The sequence below is a fragment of the Coenobita brevimanus genome, chromosome 47, assembly GCF_032717465.1.
Source record: "Coenobita brevimanus isolate Jiangsu-jjx chromosome 47, ASM3271746v2, whole genome shotgun sequence".
NCBI lineage: Eukaryota > Metazoa > Arthropoda > Malacostraca > Decapoda > Coenobitidae > Coenobita > Coenobita brevimanus.
In genome coordinates, this window is record NC_137000.1 from 3,744,824 (window position 1) to 3,765,237 (window position 20,414).

The 20,414-nt window shown below is 42.8% G+C and overlaps 1 protein-coding gene across 1 annotated transcript; it reads left to right on the forward strand.

Annotated features, from left to right (window-relative positions):
- Positions 1-10: 10 nt before the first annotated feature.
- LOC145399039 (uncharacterized) lies at positions 11-18,907 on the forward strand. The gene is made up of 11 exons (XM_080271770.1): positions 11-2,285; positions 2,731-2,920; positions 3,456-3,628; positions 4,034-4,202; positions 10,258-10,382; positions 13,089-13,363; positions 14,737-14,923; positions 15,274-15,442; positions 16,986-17,157; positions 17,638-17,747; positions 18,332-18,907. Exons 1-11 carry the CDS (start codon positions 11-13, stop codon positions 18,840-18,842), a joined length of 4,356 nt encoding a protein of 1,451 aa, XP_080127896.1. The 3' UTR covers positions 18,843-18,907.
- Positions 18,908-20,414: the final 1,507 nt, after the last annotated feature.

The following is a 20,414-nucleotide window of genomic DNA, read 5'->3' on the forward strand; positions in this document are numbered from 1 at the left end:
AACCAGCAAGATGGATTTCAGTGGGAATGTTAAAAATCCCTTCCTGTTTGACGACCCAGCACCACCAACTGACGTTGGTGATGCAGCAGCAAACCCCTTTCTTATGGGGGGTGGGTTTGACTACTCAGCTGTGAGCTATTCTGGCATTAATCCATTCAGTGATCAGATCGATGACTCCAATGCTGCTGCTGCTGGGTTGTTCGGGGACCCTACATCTTATCCAACAGACATGAATCCCTTTGGAGTTGTTCCTACAGATGTGTCACAAGCATTTGTTGATGGACCTCAGCAGCCACAGCCTGATCTGTTTGGGGCTCCTGTGTCCCAGGTTGATAATGTTCAAAGTGACCTGTTTGGGAGCCCAGCGTCATCTCCAGCAACTCCAAAGGTATCTCATCATCCACCAGCTCGACCCCCAGCACCAACCTCACCTGTCGTTGACTTTATGAATGATGCCCCTCTGGCTGAAAATGCAATGGGGGCACCGGGACGGCCACCGCCACCCCGGCCACCTCCTCCCTCTAAAGAAACAAAAGACCTCTTACAAACTGTCATAGGAGCAATGGAGGCAACGACAGACACATTGCACGAAAAGCTGCACACAACCAGAACTCCATGTCCATCACCTGGCACTGGTGCTGCTACTTCTCGTAGCCCGACGCCAGATATCCATGTAACCTCCCCTAAAAAGGATTCTGATGCCTTTAGCGCCATCTTTGGACAGACAATTGATATGGATGATGATCATGATCTCGATGAAACGAAGCCTTCAGCTGATGCTGCTCCAGCGCCTGCTTCTACTTGCGATGAATTTGACTTATTTGGTGAGGTACCAGTAGTACAGAAACCAAAAACCAATCAGGATATTCTCAGTTTATTCAATAAACCACAGCCCTCATCCACCCCACAGGTTGATTTGTTATCTGATGACTTGCCCCATACAGAAGTCACTGAAGGAACAGAGCCAAACAAGCAAAATATCTCCGACCTGCTTTCTGGAGTTGATGATGAGGAGCAAAAGCCTGAAGCACTCTTATCAGAGGAAGACAAAATTAAGACTACAACTCCTCTTGAAATGGCAGAAAAAGAGAGTGTTAGCAGTGATGCTGTACTCGGCCCAGAAGTAGCTACCATAGGAGAAAGCTTGACCGAGGCAGCTGTGGTGGAATCTGTATCTCCAGAACAAATGAGTGAGCAGACCGATAGCGAACCTACAGTGATTGAGGCGGCCAACCAAGAGGCACCTGATGATTTCACCAAAGTTTCTGTTGTGGCACCAGATATCCAGGAGACATCTTCAGTGGGAGAGAAGGGAGAGGTCTCGGAAGTGTTTGGATCACCTGAACCAACACCCCCAGCAGCCAACAGTGAACACTCAAATTCTTCTAACACATCTAGTCATATAAGTACTCCTATAAAAGCAGTTCCACCCGAGCCAGCTGCTGAAGTTAGTGTGCATGAAACTCCAAGTAAACCAGATGCAGTAGATGCCTTTGGTGTTGTGGATGTACCACCTGCCACCAGTGAACAGGAGGATACTGCTGCAGATGCCTTTGGAGAAACAAGTGGAAAGGCTGATGCCTTTGGTGCTATACATGATGCCTTTGGAGTTACCACCAGTTCCTCTACCAGTAACACAGAAGCTGCGCTGTTTGGAGACAGTTCTGATGCATTCACCAATTCCACCGGTGATGCTCTCTTTGGTGCACCACAACCCACTTCTGCAGCCAGTCTATTTGGTGACGCCCCTGCAGCACCACCATCAGATGTTCCAGCAGCAAGTCTGTTTGGCGATGTGTCCCAGTCAGTACCACCAGCATCTCCAGCCAATAGTCTCTTTGGGGACATTGGGCATAAAGCACCTCCGGCATCACCAGCATCGGGTCTTTTCAGCGCTGCTTCATCCTCAGCTGGCTCTGCATTTGATATGTTTGAAAGCAACACAGCTCCAATGCCTGCACCCTCTGGAGCAGACTCGACTGGAGCAGCTTTGTTTGGGTCATCAGCTCCAGCACCAAACGTCGGCATGAGTCTGTTTGGGGCAGGCACTGAACCATCCTTAGACATATTCGCCGAGAGTGACGGTAATACCATGGTGAACCCATTTGCTCCAACGACCTCAACGGCATCTTCAGTACTGGGTCTCAGTCCAGCACCGGCCCCATCTGCATCTGTCAAGCACGCCACAGAGGAGGAGTTCGATGCTTTCTCTGCCAGGTTCGATAGTGCGATGGCTGATGAAGGAGAGGAGCTTCGAAGTGATCCATTTGCTTCAACAGTTAGAGGTGAGGCAAGAACTATTTGAAGAATGTCTATTGTTACACCAGCTGGAAATACTGCATACTATATAGGTAAATGATGCCAAAGGGATGAACAGTAAAACTTCACTGCAACTGCTCCTCGTATTAGAAGTTCTGTGACTGGGCTATGCACGTCATATAATGGTCAGGGGCCGTGTTCTCGTGGCATTGGAGATTTTGTAGCCCTTCTTCTGTGGCATTATAGATTCCGTAGCCTTTCTTCCTAAGCGATTTATTTTACATATAGTACCTTCACAATCTATTGTATTGATTTGCATCTTTTCAGTAATAACATACTGTTTCCATCAGTAGCATAAGAAGGGACAACATTAATTACCAAGGATGAAATGCTGAGAAATCTCCTGTGCCAACTAAGATTCGGCCCAAAGAATGAAAGAGACGTTCTAATAACATTTTGCTTCTATGTTAGCGGCTTCTCCATGGGGCGAGCCGGCTGCATCAGCAGCACCGTCTGAAGGTTTTGGTTTCGGCGACAGTGCCACTTTCGACGCCTTCCTGGCCATGAATGAACCCCCACCCGTGCCCCAGTCCACCCCACGACGCACTGCACGACAGCCCTCCGCGGATTCCGATGAAGGGCCAATGAGTGTCGTCATCAAGTGAGTCATTATTTAGTTTCTTTACAGTATCAGCATTTATTTACCTTTTTACTCAAGAAATGAAAAAAAAAAGCATACATTGTTACGTAACTAAAGACCTGGAGTAATTGAAAAAAAGTGATTAAAAAATGTTATTTTTTCTTTCACATTTTAATGGAAAAATTATGGAACCCGGTGTTAAGAACCTACTTAATTTGTCCTTTCCAAAGATAGCCTAACAAACAGAAGGTTAAATTCACAATCTATTCATATCAAGGTGCCTGGTAATATTTCGTTATTAAGCCTGGGGTCATAGGCAGTGGAAAAGACAGCAGCCATGATATAATGTAAATATAAATAAATAAACAATGGATAATAATGATGCTGACAGGAGGCTGTATGCAATGGGAAAGAGAGTATTCATGTTGTAAACTGAGTAAATAACTAAGAAAAAATGATGTGACGTTTGCAGACCGATTGGGCTATAAGCGTCTGGATTCATGATGTTAATAAGTCAATAATCAAAATCTGGTGCTACAAACGATAATATTTACAGACCGGCTGGGCTTGAGGCGGGAGGCGTGTCACCAAGAGCTACGTCACCCGTGCCTGTGCTGGCGCCTCCACCGGCAGCCGCAGGAGCAGCAGCCTTCACCGATACGTCTCCCAGATTTAATCCATTCGACCGTGGTGCAGAGGATGTGGCTCAGGCAGCGGTTGATGCCACCGGTAATGCTTACAGACAATTAACAGGTATCACCTCACAAACACAGCCACCCCAACACATTCTCACGTACTTCTCACCCTACGCACTTTAAAAGCCTTCCACATCTACACCCATGCGTGAAGCGTTAGATAGGAGTGTGTGACTTCTCCTATTGCAGAAAGTGGTGTTCCTCGGCCCTACGAATCAATTGCCCTTCAGGACTCGTAAGACGTGGCTTGAACGTGCACAGTAGAGCTACCCACCTATGCCAGGTGTTTGTACACCGGCTGCTACAATACTAACATAACTTCCTCTGCCTGAACACTAATATAACTAATCTCACACTGATCTCTTAGCAAATACTGTCTGCCTCAGTGACACGTGCAGTAGATGGCGTTCATTCTAATGCCTCTTCCTCTAACCACCAGCACGACCCGGAGAGCTGGAACGGACGGACTCACAGGAAACGCCACCCACACCACTTTTCGAGGAGGATCAATCACAGCCCCTGGAACCCTTCCCGCGGACACACTTGCCGGGGCCGACTTGGGAGATGCACCTCAGGCAGCCTAACAAAAAGAAGATTACAGGCCAAAGGTAAAGGATCACCCTGACATAGTTTCTCCCTACGTTAATCCTCGTCGTGATGACTGCAAATATGTTTTAAAAGTTTCACGCTACCCTACTTTCTCGTTCCTTTGTCAGTTATCGTAAGTAATGACTGTAAATATGTTTAGTTATTCCATCTGTTCAGCTCACGCACGAGTAATTTTTCGGAGGTTGTCGTTGTTTGTCAATATTTTCATTAGTTGAGGATTTTGTTTCACAGACCAAATATCGTTCTCTAATGTACCGGTATTCCAGATCAGTGCAGCATGACGTATAGTCACACATTTTCAAAAGTAGTTTTTTTTTTTTTTTCACTGCCTATCATTCTTTTTCTCTATTATTAGATTATTCTGTTTGAGACAAAATTAGTTCTCTAATGATATATTCTAAATCAGTGCAGAAATGACGTAACATCTTGTCTCTCCTCGGCTCCTACAGCCTCGCTAACCTTCAAATCAAAGATGGACGGGGAAGTTTAACAAACAGGTTAGATATCTAGCTTGGCTGCTCTAGAAGCTGTATATTTGGTCTAGTCAGAAGCTACCCCACCCGGCTACCCTGGCAAGCAGTGGTGATTACTAACGGCTTTATTTTAGGTGGCATAGGACACTTCGTAGCGCCTTTCCCTCAGTGATATATTCTGAATGTTGCATCTTTCTGTTTTCTTGCATATTACTGGGGCGAAATGTCGATACTTGACGTCGCTTCTGTTATTATTGTTATTGTGGCGGCCCCAGGCTCATCTGGACGTGAAAATGATGGACTGTAACCTGAAGCTGCACTTCGCTTGCAGTCTATCATTCTCCTTGAGGGAGATAATAAAGGAGGTGAGGGGCGTTTGTATATTCAGACAGCTGGATACATCATTGCTGCCCAGCGAAAGCGTGCCTGTTCACGATCCTCAAAACAATATCAAAGAGAATGTCTTGAAGGTGAATATACACAATAAATTGCTATAACTTAAAGGGGTTACGAAGCATCTCATGCCATATAGAATAAGGTCCTAAAGTTTAATGCAAAATAAGCTTTAACTAGCCTGGCTTCACCTTACCACAGCTGTGAGCTCAGGCCACCACCGCTTCATAACCCTGCTGACACAACTAGGGCCAAAATTATAGGCGGCATTGGAGGCTTCAAGGCACCTTTTTCTTTGCCAGTTTTGCATATTACACCTAAACATTCTCTTGTACTATATATATATATATATATATATATATATATATATATAGCTTTAATGTCGATTTGATGTACTATACATCATTAAAATATCTGAGGATACTAACTCAGTACACTGTACTTGAGTGCTACTGAGGTGCCATGTGCAGAATAAATCGCTAAGGAAGAGGGGCTGCGAAATCTTCAACCCGTGTGGACTTTCTGATAACTCTCTTTTAGCGATTTATTTTGAATAATGCACCTCTGTGTACCCGTGCCATTTGCATTTTAATAACGACAGATTGCGTAAGTAACATGCAAGGGAATATTAACATGTCATATGCAGCAATAATTAAGTAAGGGAGAGGTGCTACAAAGCCTGCGTAGGAGAATACTACACAAGGGATTAATGTAGCTGTCATGGTGAACATACACTGCATACACTAGCTTTATATTACAGATGGCAGACAGTCATGGACTCTGGAGGCAGATACGTACTTCATATATATTTCAGTGTTCTTGTGTCCGTCTTGTTTACCCCAACCGCAGCTTCATAACCCGATGTCTGCCAACACAAAAACACAACCATCCAAGACGTCTTTACATGTATGAATTGAACTCAGAGCTAGCTGTCCCTGAAGCTGATAATATTACGAACGTCCAGGTCTTCTATACCACATGCTACGCACCTAGCACTAAACTCTCTCACACAAGCCCTCACCACCCCAGCCCAACACTCACCCACACTTGGCCCTGCTCAGTAATATCTGCTGTAGAGAGAGAGGCGCGCTAATTTGCACATTGCCTAAGTGATTAAGGAGGTTGTGGTATGTAGGTTTGGGGTCGTAATGGTGTGTGTGTGTGTGTGTGTGTGTGTGTGTGTGTGTGTGTGTGTGTGTGTGTGTGTGTGTGTGTGTGTGTGTGTGTGTGCATTAGGCTTCGTAACACCTTTTTCTTAGTGATTTGTTGCTTATTTAAGTTCATTTTTGTTCTCTTGTATGCTATTTATAGATTGCTGATATCAAACCAGTTAAAAAAATAACATGCAAATGAATTCTGACGATCATTATGCAGAATTGAGCTAGTTTAAGAAATCTGCTAGGGAATCTCCTAACTCAATGAAAATACGGCCTTAAGTAGCTTTGGAGATTTCGTAACACCAATTACTGAGTGATTTATCCTGCACATTACATCTCAGTATTCTCTTGCATGCAAGTGATTAACCATCTCGATATTAAGACGACAGCATACAAGATAATGTTACGTATAATATGCAAAATAAATCACCGATGAAAAGATGCCACGAAGCCTTCTACTCCATCTAGGATACGACCCTTAGTGTAAAGGTAGTGCATTGGTGAATTGTTGACAGTAATGACGATATTGGCTTTTAATCTAAGTAATTATTAGCCTGAGGTAGCTTACTTTAATCTGCTGGTAATTTTGTGAAGTAGATTGGTGTATGTTGTCCACAGTGAATCAATTTTAGAAGTTGGTATTATTACGGGGGGATGATTGGAAATGTTTAGTGTCCTGTTTCAGTACTGTGATGTCTTTATAATTTGCTCTTGATGTCTCCAGACGATTTAAGTTAGCTCAGGAGAGGCGTTTCGAACTAGTGGGGCTAGGTATAGCCTGCATCAACATCTTCATCACTACTTTCCTCTCCTTGGCTGAATATATAATCCTCTGGTGGTAGCAAGAATAAAAATAAATCCTACAGCATCTTAGTGAAGGGGTGAAGATGTGAAATTACATTCATAGCAGGTACGGTAGAAAGAAATAGATACGTAAATTCGTAAAGTAATCTAGACGGAACTGTGAGATTCTAGGAAAATGTTAAAAAAAAGAAAAATCAGAAGAATCTTTAAAACTAATGCCTATCAACTAAACGGAGGTCATTAAAGCTGCACATATCGATTACGGTCGTGTCTGTGAAAGCGTACACAAAAAAAATAAAAAGAAATACAATGGTTTTTGATACACGATATTTGTTTATTTGTGTAATTCATTTTGGCAGCCATAACATTAAAAAAAAAAAACGATATGCACTAATATACATGAACCCACAATACGTGCTGACTATTCAAACTCATTCCTAAGTGCAGAATGTCTTTATTTTTTTGTACAAATTTGCTGCTTGAAATTCAGTTAGGCAAAAAAAAAAATCCCACTTGAAATTCAATGAGGCAAAAAAAAAGAAAAAAAGTGGAATGTACAATAGAGAGCATAGCAGCAGGGAATGTTGGTGAAATGTGGTTAGGGAGGGGGTGATTAACCATATAAACATAAGGTGTGCGTTGTATGTTGGGTAATATTGTTGGAGGGAAGATCTGTGCCACCGTGTGAGGAGGCGGGGGAGGCAGAAAAATTACAGAATGGGCGAAGATCAGTGTGCCGACTGGCCTAGCATGATGGTGGGTGGTGGGGTAGGTGAAGGTATGGCACCGTGAGAAGATGGGTGTTGTAACTTGAATGGTATGGACATAGTGAAGGTTTATATCAAAGGTTCCTCCCAAGAATAACTACAACAACACCAGCAGCAGCAGCAAGAGCAACAACAACAGCAGCAGCAACTAGAGCAACACGACCAACAAAGGCAGCAGCAGAGACAACAGCAGTAATTTAAAAGCCCCGCTCTCACAATCCTCGTATCGTTCGCCACATTATAGAGAATTGGTAATATTTATCGGCAAAGTAGAACACATAATGCGAGTATACATACTTACAAAGTACTCCACGGTATGATTCCTTGGGTGATTCTACAACAAAGTATACTAGTAACAAATATTAAGAAAATATACCGGGTACGCCATGGAAGTGGAGGAATTTAAAGTCCTGCAAAATGAGATATATACAATTACTGATACAATTAATATGATATTTATGAGGCTGTAAAGGGGGTGGGGGGAAGGTGAGATGTGTTCCTGATATACTCATCCTCTTGACTACATGATGTCATTGGAACTAGCTATTCACAGAACACATCACTGGCACTAACTCCGGCAAAACTTGATAGCAAGTCTGCATATTTTTCTTATATTATTTAGCCCAAGTTCAGGGACCATCTACACTTATTAAAGATCATGTAAGTACCACATGCGCCAACAGACCTCAGTACGCTACATATATCTCGTACACAACACAACACAACACAACACAACACAACACAACACAAACACAAACACAAACACACACACACACACACACACACACACACACACACACACACACACACACACACACACACACTATTTTCCAAGCCTCACTTTTAGTATCACAGCATTCCACATTCACACCACTGCTGAAGAACCTCCAAACAAGAGCCACCACCTCACATTATCTCTGAACAAATACCACCTACATCCTTACTCCACTGTATATACACCAGTCACTCATTGGTTCCATACCATCCTCACCTAGCCACCACTATACAAACACCTCTGCATCATCATACCTCACCTAATGGTATATATTTTGTGTGCATAATCATATACGATTTTTTTTTTCTGCGCTGTCTAGTCTAATTGAAGGGGCTGGGTTCTTAGTCAACATTTCCGTGGTAAATACTTCGTTTTGCATTTAGAATATAAGTAGTTTTCTCCAGCTCGTAAACCCTTTTGCTATCGCATCATCATTAACATAAGCTTACCTAACCATCTCGAACCCAAGCTAACGCATCCTATTTTTAACAGGGCTGCGATGTCGCACAGAGCTATGGGCTGGAGAAGTGAGTCCCAACAGTCCCTCCTTAAATACTTAACGAAGCATTTGTGAATAAAATATATACAATACTAGACAGCACTCAGAGAACGCATACCTGCACCAAGGCCATAGCCATTAAAAAGGATCCGGATCCGGATCTGTGGATATAGGATCCGGATCCGGTCCACAATTTAATCATTTCTTCCTTGGCCCATGGCCCACCCTTCCACAAAATTTTATTGAAAATTATTTGTTACTGAACGGCAGCTGCAAAAAGATTAGCGCCCTATAAAGGCATATTAAAATCCGCTAGATCCGGATTTTTATATGGATCCTCGCCAAACTGTACACATTCGTAGATACCAACATCTTAAACATGCCTAATTTTTTTCATAGAGATCCATGCAATATTCGCTGAAAATTTACGAAAAACGCCCTTTGTCGCAATGTTATAGAAAGAAAAAAAAATCCTGGATCCACTCCAAAATTTAATGGAGTCTATTCTGGGCCAAGGCCCATTCTTCTACCAAGTTTCGTGGAAATCCGTCCAGTAGTTTTTGTATACCCTTGCTCACAAACCAACCAACCAACAAAGAAACAAACGGACAGGGGTGAAAACATAACCTCCTTGGAGGAGGTAATAAAGGCCACCCTACCCATTCGATCTGACAATTTAAAAAAATTGTGATTATAAGCAAACTCTGAAATAATATTCACCAACCGCACTCACGACCCAGTGCCTGCATTCCATCTTCACCCACCTACCGTTGCACAAAATGCCATCTTCATCCACTGGCAACGCACCAGCTACGCTGCCTAGGTACCTCTACACATACCAGACACACCCACAACCCTATGCCCACAGACCACCCACACTCACCTACCTCTGTACAAACACTGCTTACACTGACTAGGGGTGTATTCTCGTCGGTTATTGAAGCTTCCTATTACCTCTTCCCAAGCAGTTTGTTCCTGTACACAGCACATTCATGTTCACTTCTGTTTTGTGTGTGCTATCTGTGCAGGTATTAAGGAAACAAGCTACATAGGCTACACGAGAGTGGAAAGGAAAAGTGTAGTTAGCAAAATAAATCGCTAAGGAAGAAGTGCAGGGAAGCTTCTTCACTCATAGGCCATCAAAGACATGCACCTACCTTCACACACTGCCCCGCCTCGCCCACAGATTCTGGAAGAAGGTGTTCGTGCGCCTGACGGACGGGTCGGCACTCCAGCTCTTCAACAACAAGGACGACAAGGATCCGTTCCAGGAGCTTCCACTACAGGCTTGCTACTCTGTCTCCGATATTGGTATGTTTTCTAGTCATTTATTCTAGCCATTTTCTCTTGCCCATTTGGCGAGTTTTATTTTCTTTTTCACGTACGTGCGCATCACTTAATTTGGTTTTTCCATGTTTCAGACTTGTTTTATATAGTTTATATAGTTTTGTGTTTTGCTGTCCATTTTGTCGTTTTGTTTCCACGTATTTCTTCATGAGTTATTATATTTTTACTTCGTGGATATCGGCTCTTTCCACGCATTTTTTTTTTCTATATTTCTGTTCATTCTGCCTTTTTTCCACGTATCTTTTCATTAGTTGTTAAATATTCATCCATGAAATTCTGTCTCCGATGGTGCTGCCTTTTTTCGATTTTTTTTTTCCACCTTCGTCTTTTTCTGTTCATTTTTGAAGTTTTCCAGTATTCTTATCACTTTTTAACTTTCATTTATCGTCCGTAATGTTTACCTTATTTTTTCATGTTCTTCAGTGATCTTTCTTAGCACACCTTTATTCTTTCTCTTATCTCCCTTCAGATGTCATTATTCTTTTTCACTCCATTTCTCGTGATATTTCACATGACTTATCTCTTCACCTGTCTTACTCGCTTTCTACACTTTATCTTTGCACCTTTGTCCTCGTCACGACAAGATAAAATATGACTAGTAATGTTCTTCCCTTAAAATTCCACTGTTTTACTGACACACTGGCTTTTAACTCATTCACTATTGGCTCGCTGTCACTGATTTTTTTTTGTCTGGTTCACTGTTTAACACCACTTGCCTCCTTGTTCTGTTTACTTTCCACCAATGTTCAAAAACATTTCCATCTCCTTAGTTATCATGTCTCGATCACAGAAATGTTAAATAGCAACCCTCTGTTACAGAATCCTTTGTTACACTCTACACTTAACCCCTGAGATCATCCGCACCCAACAGCATCATTTTCCCTGTATGCCCAAGAGAGTTCTTTCACCAAGGATAGTTTTCTAAGTGGCTTAGGGGATATCGTAGCACTTCTTCCTTAGCACTTGATTATGCCTATTGCTCCTCCACATCGTCTTGTATGCTATTGACTTAAACTATACTGATATTACTACAATATACATAACATGCAAGAGAATGTTTGGATGGAATGTAGGAAATAATTTGCTAAGAAAGATGTGTTACAATGTTACACACTCAAAATACATCCCTGCATTTCACTTGCAGCACGTCTCTTACAACGCTGCTTCTGTTCTTTTTAACCACATAAATTTTCCACCACAAACACCACCTCTGTAGCCACTTTGCCAGCACAAACTTGCCCTCAATTTCACTGAGGCTGATACACACGATTACTTCCCAAGACTGTGATGACGAGCGTGCATGCAGCTAATAACAACAAATCCTAACATTCTTCTCTCCGGGAGTCCGAGTCGAGTAAGGGCGGTGATTCGGGTAGCCTCTGCTAGATCGTTGTTCGAGCTGAGATAGAGGTTTGGTTTGCCTCGCCACACGATCTGGGACTATAATTATAAAGTCTCCTGAGCTTGAATTGTGTGTAAGTCTGTTTGAGTATACGTTTTTCTTCGCTCTTTCTGCTACCGAACAATTTTTCAATCAACTTAATGAATGCTTAAGTGATAAAATACGAAAATAATGACTGTCTGGTTACTGTTCTTTTAGTTATCTTCCGTTACCATGAATCAGCATCATGCAGTCACTTAAATCTAATGACGTGCTTTCTGTTCTGCTCTTACTACCTTGAGAAGACTCTATTTAGATTAGGAAGAGGAATAAGGTTCTGGAGAAACTAATGGAACTGTCTCTACCCCCGTCACTACTAATGGTCTCTCCAAAACTTAACAGCATCGTTTGGAAGTAGCAAGAAGAAAAAAAATACATAGATTACGTCCTCGAGCTGATGGTGTTAGTAATCGATCGCGTAATTTACTTCTACGCTCTCCCAGATTTTTCCGCTTACTGTTCCCCTTCACTTCTGTTATTTCCGAGATTTTTTGTTTCCCCGGTAACACGGTGCCACTAGGTAGAAAAAAAAAAAAAAGTTAACTTACCTCGACACCTACAGCTCACAGGGGTAAGATGGGTCTGGATGTTAGTTGTATATTCCGGATTTACTCTGACCTGGAGATGGAAGCCTTCACGTCGTGGCACTAGTCTGACCGGGCGGTTCCGCTGCCTGGTCATACATGCATCCCTCAGTTCCCTCTCTATCCCCCAACAGGAGGATGGTGGACTGCAGGACAAGGGTAACTTCAGCTGCGGCCCACTGCGTTCACAATCAGACGAGACAGGGGTTACAACCACTGTTACTACTCCGGTTCCCCTGCCAAAAATTCCTTATCCCTGTGAGCTCGATTAATTTGGAAGGTCGATCTTACTAGTAACCATGGAGACCAACTCTTATCTCAAAAGTAAGGCACGTTAACCTTTAGACAAGCTACTCTGGCTGGCAGGAATAATAATAGTAAAACATTCACTGGCGATCGACCAGGGACGATTGGTCTCTCTCTCTCTCTCTCTCTCTCTCTCTCTCTCTCTCTCTCTCTCTCTCTCTCTCTCTCTCTCTCTCTCTCTCTCTCTCTCTCTCTCAATCTCTCTCAATCTCTCAGTTTCTTGTCGACTTTTCAACTGGTATATGATGTTCAAATTTTCCGAACTCAGCCTTTACAACAAACTAAACTTCTGAATTATATTTGCTTTCCTTTGAACATTTTTCTTTCTCCCCGTCGCAGGAGCGCAACAGTTCGACCAGTTCGGCAAGATCTTCACGGTCAAAGTCCAGTACATATTCTACAAGGAACGACCGGGAGTACGACCAGGCCAGGTGTCCAAGGCGGAACGACTCACGACCAAGATCTCCAAGTTCGCCCAGCATGCCATCGCCGGGGACTACGAGCACGTGAAGGAGTTTGCCAGCGACGTGCGGAAGCTGGGTATGCCGGTCGAGCACGCCCCGCAGATATCGCAGTTGCTTAAGCTTGGCACGCAGAACTATGAGGATCTGAAGGTGGGTGTGGGCTTGGGAGAGGAGGCAGGAAGGTAGGTGGGGGTAGGGAAACGCTGAAGGGGACAGAAGGAGGCAAGGAACGGCAAGGAGAGACAGTAAAGGAGGAGATGGACAGGATGAGATAAGAGGAATGAGGTAGAGGAATGGAAAGGCAGAGAGAGATAGGAGAGGCAGGGGGAGGAGCGGGAATGGGTAGGGAAGGGTAAAGAGAGGCAGGGAAGGACAATGAACGCAGGAGAGGCAAAGGGAAGAAAAGGGAGAGCAGGGATAAGCAGGAAATGACAGGGAAGTTGTGGTTAAATCGTAGAGGAGTGGACTTCTGACTGTGAGATCTCGATCCTAAATGAGGCAGAGGTCAGTATGTGTATTCAGCTTTGTTAAAAGAGTCTTAACTGATCCCCCACATGATCCACCTACTTGTCATGGAAATACTTATATCATCACATCATTCCTGAATATGACAGCTGCATCATGTGTACAGTATGGACAGTGTGGTTACTAGTGCCCAAGCAGGACATGTGATTATGTGTAACGTAAACAGCTGGACGTAGGAGGACGCCTGAACCATAGGTAGCAACGTATCTAGTGAGTACCCAAAGTTAGCATTTATTTTTAAAAATCAGCGTAGATAGATGAGGCGATAAAAAGACAGACTGATAAATAATGATGACTCTTATCTTTCAAATTCAGTACATAAGAAAGCCTTTTAAGTACCAGAGGCAAGCACAGTTACAACTAAAATGGTAGCCAGCTGGTTACAGGGGCAGCTTGTATCTCAGATCAACTTTGTTCTCTCCGGAGACCAATCTCGATATTTCTGACATCGAATTCTAGAATCCTGAACTCATTATTGGAAACCCAACTGTGCTGTTTATTCTGACGACTTATTACCTAAATTTAATTTTTTCGTTAGTTACTCAGCAGCTGGTACCTCACTTAGTAATTTTCATCACATTCTTCCCATTAGTTTTTCTATTATCTGGGCAGTAGGACAAACGAATACAAGTTTACATACTTTAGGGGATGTAAACAAGAAATCATATTAACTGAACCCGAAGACATAACAGAGTTTTGTATTTCATTCATGTTACTACCGTACCAGATCCTTAATTCAGCAGGGTGCCCTAATAATGAAGGGATTAATGAAGACTGTATTTAACTTCTCTAGTTCGAAAAGGCTTTCTTGATCTGAATTTATTCGTCTGGAGATACAAAGGATTGCCTAAAATTTAAGTCATCGTAGAGAGTGGATTAATCAGCAATGTTCTGAAGAAAATCAAAGCACAAACATTGCCAAACAATCCAAACTAATTATATATCAAAGTCCATATCTATTCCCATGTTGAGAAATTATGTAACTCTTGTTCTGGCAGCTGTTCTCGTCGCTAATAGAAGAGCAGCTGTTTTCCCTGACGGTGCACCGAGACCGCGCCCTCAACTACAAGAGCGAGGAGGTGCAGCTGACGGCGGTGGATGAGATCTATGTGGAGCAGGACATGAAGGGCGTCGTCCACCGCATGATAGCTAGAGTCAGGATCTTCTTCCTTGGCTTCCTCTCTGGTGGGTTGGGATTCTCACCTGGTTGAATTAATTAGAGAAAACAGTGTTAAGCAATGCACAGTAGACTGTCTAAGATGTTTGTTGCCTGCCTGCTATCCGGGTGTCAGATGAGCGGTACAGATTAAAACACACACACACACACACACACACGCACACACACACACACACGTGTGTGTGTGTGTGTGTGTGTGTGTGTAAGAGTAAAGATTCCACGGGCCATATTAGATGAATACAGCTGTGTTTTAAATGCTTCCTAAAAAGAAATGAGTCTTAGTCGCTCGGCAATAAGAAATAAGGGAATGTAATGCAAAGTTGTGGCTGTGTGACATACGTGACTACTACACCGTCAGGCATGCCGGACGTGGACCTTGGCATCAACGACATGAGGAAGCAGGGTCGCGAGGTGGTGGGCCGCCACGACATCATCCCCGTCATCACCGAGGAATGGATCAGGCTGGAGGCGGTCGAGTTCCACTGCTGCGTCGACAACGAGGAGTTTGAGAAGACACAGCACATAAAGTGAGATTCGTGAGGCTAATGTACTCTAATTTGGGGGAATAAATGGACTCAAAACGAATGCTTGAGAATATCTGGACCTTTACAATATATTTAGAACTGATCTTTACGTATATCTTAGCCCTCAAGTTGAACTGAGACTGCATCTTTGGGAATATCTTCATTCAGAATTCATTTCTAGGCATATTTGTATTCAGAACTGATCTTTGGCAGATTTTCAGCATCATATTATATTCAAAAGTTATCTTTGGGTGTATTTTAATCACAGAATTGATCTTTGGGAATGTCTGGAATCAAAACTGATCCTTCAATATAGGCTAAGCTTCTTGAATGCATTCAGAATCAATCTTTTTAGGTCTTTGTGCTCCGAAATGCTCTGTGAAAATATTTTGAGCTCCACATTGCATTTAAAACTCATCCTTGAGCAGAGACGCAGCCAGGATTTTGTTATGGAGGGACCTGAACATTTATTGTTTTTATTCGTGAGAAACATCTGCTTGGAAAGAATTATATCAGAATCTATATTAATGAAAATATCGTATGTCAAATAGTAAAGGATGCAACGCACGAAAAAAATATTAATACGTGAGTGAATAATTGAATATATAAGTTATTAAATGACTGCCTTCCCATTCGACTTGTTGTTAGAGAGGTGAGACCCCGCCGCCTCGTCCCCCCCTCCTCCTCTTGGCTGCGTCCATGTCATCTAGTCTTTACGTACTTAGAACTGAACTTTGTATTCACTTTGAACTTGTAATTTCACTCAGAACCGGCCCTTGGGAATATTCGTTCTCAAATCTATTCCATGGAAATATTTTGAGCTTGATATAGTAATGAAAACTTATGCTTGAGAAATTTTCAGCTTCCTACAAAACGCACTCCTTGGATGTATTTTAGCTTCATATTGTACTCCCTGGAAAAATGCTAACTCTCATATTGTATTCAGAACTGATCCTTGGCAATATTTTGAGGTTAATATTGCATTCACAACTCCACATTATATACTTCTTTAAGTCTGTAATATTTGAGGTATATATTATACATAGAACTGATCTTATGACATTATAGAGTTTCGTATTGTGTTTAAAACGGATCCTTGAGAATATAGTGAACGTCGAACCGTACTCGAAATTGGTCTTTGATATTATTTTGAAATTCGCACTGTATCCTTGTGAATATTTTACCCTTGTGAATATTTTAAGTCTTATAACACACTCTGTAGCTAATGATCCTTGGTAATATTACGAATCTAACCCTTTCAATCCCCCGACGTCTTCTCACTTATAATGGCTGTCTCTAGACGGTTCCATTCACCTGTTAAGAGACGGTGTAGAGTTTGCCTACATCATCATCTTTGCCAACAAATGTCCTTCCTGATTTGAACAAAATAGCCTGGTTGTAGGCAGAATAAAATGAAAAATACGCTACTGGATTGGAGGGGTTTGTATCGCACTCAGTAATGATCCTTGCTACCATTTTGAGCTTAATATTGAACCCAGTACCGCCCTGAATCTAGCAGTTTAGTGACCCATTAATTTCCCCACAGGTTCAAGCCTCCTGACGCGTGCTACATCGAACTCATGAGGTTCAGGGTCCGGCCTCCCAAGAACCGTGAATTGCCCTTGCAGGTGAAGACGAAGGTGACCATACAGGGAAAGAGGGTCGATATCTTCTGTGACATCCTCGTACCTGGCTTCTCTGGCAGGAAACTTGGGCAGGTAAGCAGAGAGAGAGAGAGTGAGAGAGAGAGAGAGAGAGAGAGAGACTAGCTAGAAATAGACAAAAATTATCTGATAGAGAGAGAGAGAGAGAGAGAGAGAGAGACTCTGAGAGAGAGACAGAGAGACTCTGAGAGAGAGAGACTCAGAGAGAGAGAGAGAGAAAAAAAAAACGAAAGAGAGAGAGAGAGAGAGAGAATCCTTCAGTGTGATAACGCGAATGCAAAGATTATAACCCGTATTTTGTTTGTATGGGAAACTCGCAACACTTCTTCCCTTGCAAGCTATTCTCCATGTTACACCATGATATGATCCTGTGTGATTTTAATAATTGACTGACTGATATATTATGTATTAATCAAAGGCAAGAGAACATTAAGGTGAACGAGGCGAAATAAATCGCTGGGAGAGGGGTTGACAGGAAAGCTTCTGTGCGAACGAGAATAATACCTTAAACTGGTGATGGCTTCGCTTTGTCAGGTCCCGTGTGAGGACGTGGTGGTGAGGTTCCCCCTGCCTGAGTGTTGGATCTACATGTTCAGAGTCGAGAAGCACTTCAGATATGGATCCGTCAAGTCTGCTCACAGGAGGTGCGTACTGATTCTCATTCACCATTACTCCCTGAAAGTTCTATCTGCTTATCCAGTTATTGCCAAACACTTTAATTATGGAGAGGGTGGCCACGGGCAAATCGTCTCCTTATCACCCTACCCTCGTCATAAAGTTGCCCTCCATCCAATTCACACCACCCTTATTTACTGTATATGCCTTTCCACCTCGTACTTTCACCTCATCCATGGTCTCTCCCCCCCCCCCTCCTGTATGTTCTGCCTCTCAAAATATTCTAAGATTTGAAGAAGCAAAGAAGAGAAAAGTGTGTGTGTGTTTTTTTTTTTTTACATTATGGCATGATGCTAATCTGTCAAAGTAAGATTTAAACATGTATTTCATAAGAATACTTCTGTGTAAGCTGTTAATCGTGCATTATTTCTTTCCCAAATTTGCATTGTATATATATCTATAACCTGTTTAGGCAGGATTTCTGTGACTGAGAAGAAAGATATAAGCACATACTTCTGGATTTTGTGTGTGATACTCGTCATGTAATAATTCTTAGCACAATTTATAGTTGTGTGGCCTAGATCCCCATGACACAACCAATCTCCCTTGACAGAACCGGCAAAGTGAAAGGCATCGAGCGGCTTATGGGGACAATGGAGACGGCCGAAGCAGCTCTCATGGAAGTGACATCGGGCCAGGCCAAGTACGAACACCAACACCGCGCTATCGTGTGGAGGATGTCACGACTACCGAAGGAGGGCCAGGGCGCCTACACGAACCACACCTTCAGCTGCCGGATGAACTTGACGGCGTACGACCAGATGCCAGAGTCGCTGGATAAATACTGCTACCTGGAGTTCACAATGCCGGCCACGACCGTCAGCCATTGTGTCATGCGTTCGGTATCAGTAACAAGTGAGGATCCGCCTGAGAAGTACGTCAGATATCTAGCCCGTCATGAGTACCGTGTGGAGATGGAGTTTTCGTCAGGTACTGGTCCAGCTGAATACGTGGCTGCTACCATGAAGGATTCCGAGACGCTGGCGAAAGAGGAGGCAGCGCGCAAGCAACAGGAGCAGCAACAGCAACAAAACAACGAGTCTAGCAGTGATGATTCGTCGTAACCGAGGCCATGTTTCCTCCACTCACCCAATACGTCACCCCCTCACTGATATACAGGGTCCCAGTGTCGTAGCTAGCGAATCTACCTTTGAGTAGTGTCTGCTTGGTATACTACTGCTGCTACAGCGAAGATGTCTTGTGAATCATGGTCAGTTGAGTTAGCCATATTCAACCAATGTATGATTTTCACTGCTAGTTAAAAGTTAAAATTATAAGTGCATACGATACTTAAGAAGAACAGTGTAATAAAGACTGACTGAAATATTACATAATGGTATGATTAATGTGGGCAAGTACACGATGTATTGTAGTGCCTAACTTCGTATTGTTATGTCGTGCCAAAGGCCAAGTAATTTGAACACACTTTAAAAGGACAGGACCGCGTCTCTCCAGATCTGGTGTTGAAGTATAAGGTGCGGCAAACTTCCTTGCAGTGTCGTGTGTCGGTGTGCTGAGCGGCGCCTGCAGCTGCTCGAGCCTCTACCCCGTCACCTCATACCACAGTGGAACAGTTCCTTGTAGTTGTTGTCTCTCACCAAATTGTGCAGACCATGGGCCATGAAGGAAAGTCTGAAAACTAGGGAGGCATTCACATTGATGGAAATTCTTGCCACCTGTAGAGGAATCCCTAGTTCCTCATCGTGGAGGGCAGCCCGAATCTTGGGTCCCTTACCATGATAAGTAACCTGCCTCATCCACACAAAATGGGCAGGGAAAGAATTTCAGACATCTTCGGGCCCGTGATTCACTACCGGGAAACTCTATGAAATGAGTGACCCAAAGTACGATAAATATGTAATGTTGTATTTGTTTAAACGTAGATTGAAACGCGTGCATAAAACATTCCTTGCTCATTTCTTCTCTTAACCAGTGGATGCTTCCTTCCTATATAACCACCCATCGTAAACAAGGCTGTTATGACTCATTCATTGGTAATTAGCCGTTACCGAATACTGATGTAGCATGTATAAATTTATAAAAGTATTCAATAACGATAATTGCTAGATGTTCAAAAGCTGCTCATGACAAGTTAAGTTTTGCGGATCTGTCCAGTAGACAAGGAATCATATATTCAGTGGCTTTGCAGACTTCGTAGCACATCTTCCTTAGTGATTTATTCTACATATTACCCCTCAGCATCATCCTGTATGTTATTGTTTCTAACTATGTCTATATTAAAATGACAAATACAGTAACATACAAGAAAATGTTAAGGTATAATATGCAAAATTAATCGCCAAGGAAGAGGTGCTACGACGTCCCCTAAACCACTAAAATACGTCTCAATGTAACGTGATTGGTTCAGGCTACCACACTCCCTCCCCAACCAGTTCTTGTCTCCATCCATCTTACTCTCTTATTTTATTCTTCTGTGAATTGTTCATAGCCCAATTCCATCACATACTCCCTGCTATGCAAATTCTTATTTTTTCTTGGTGTTTTGAACTACCGTCAAAGAGCAAACTTCTCAATCGTCGCATACCCCTTTCTTCCATATCTAATCTTCTCCATTCCCCTTATCATCTGTCATATACGCTGTAAGACAGTATGAGGTTGGGTTTTTCATGTTCCAC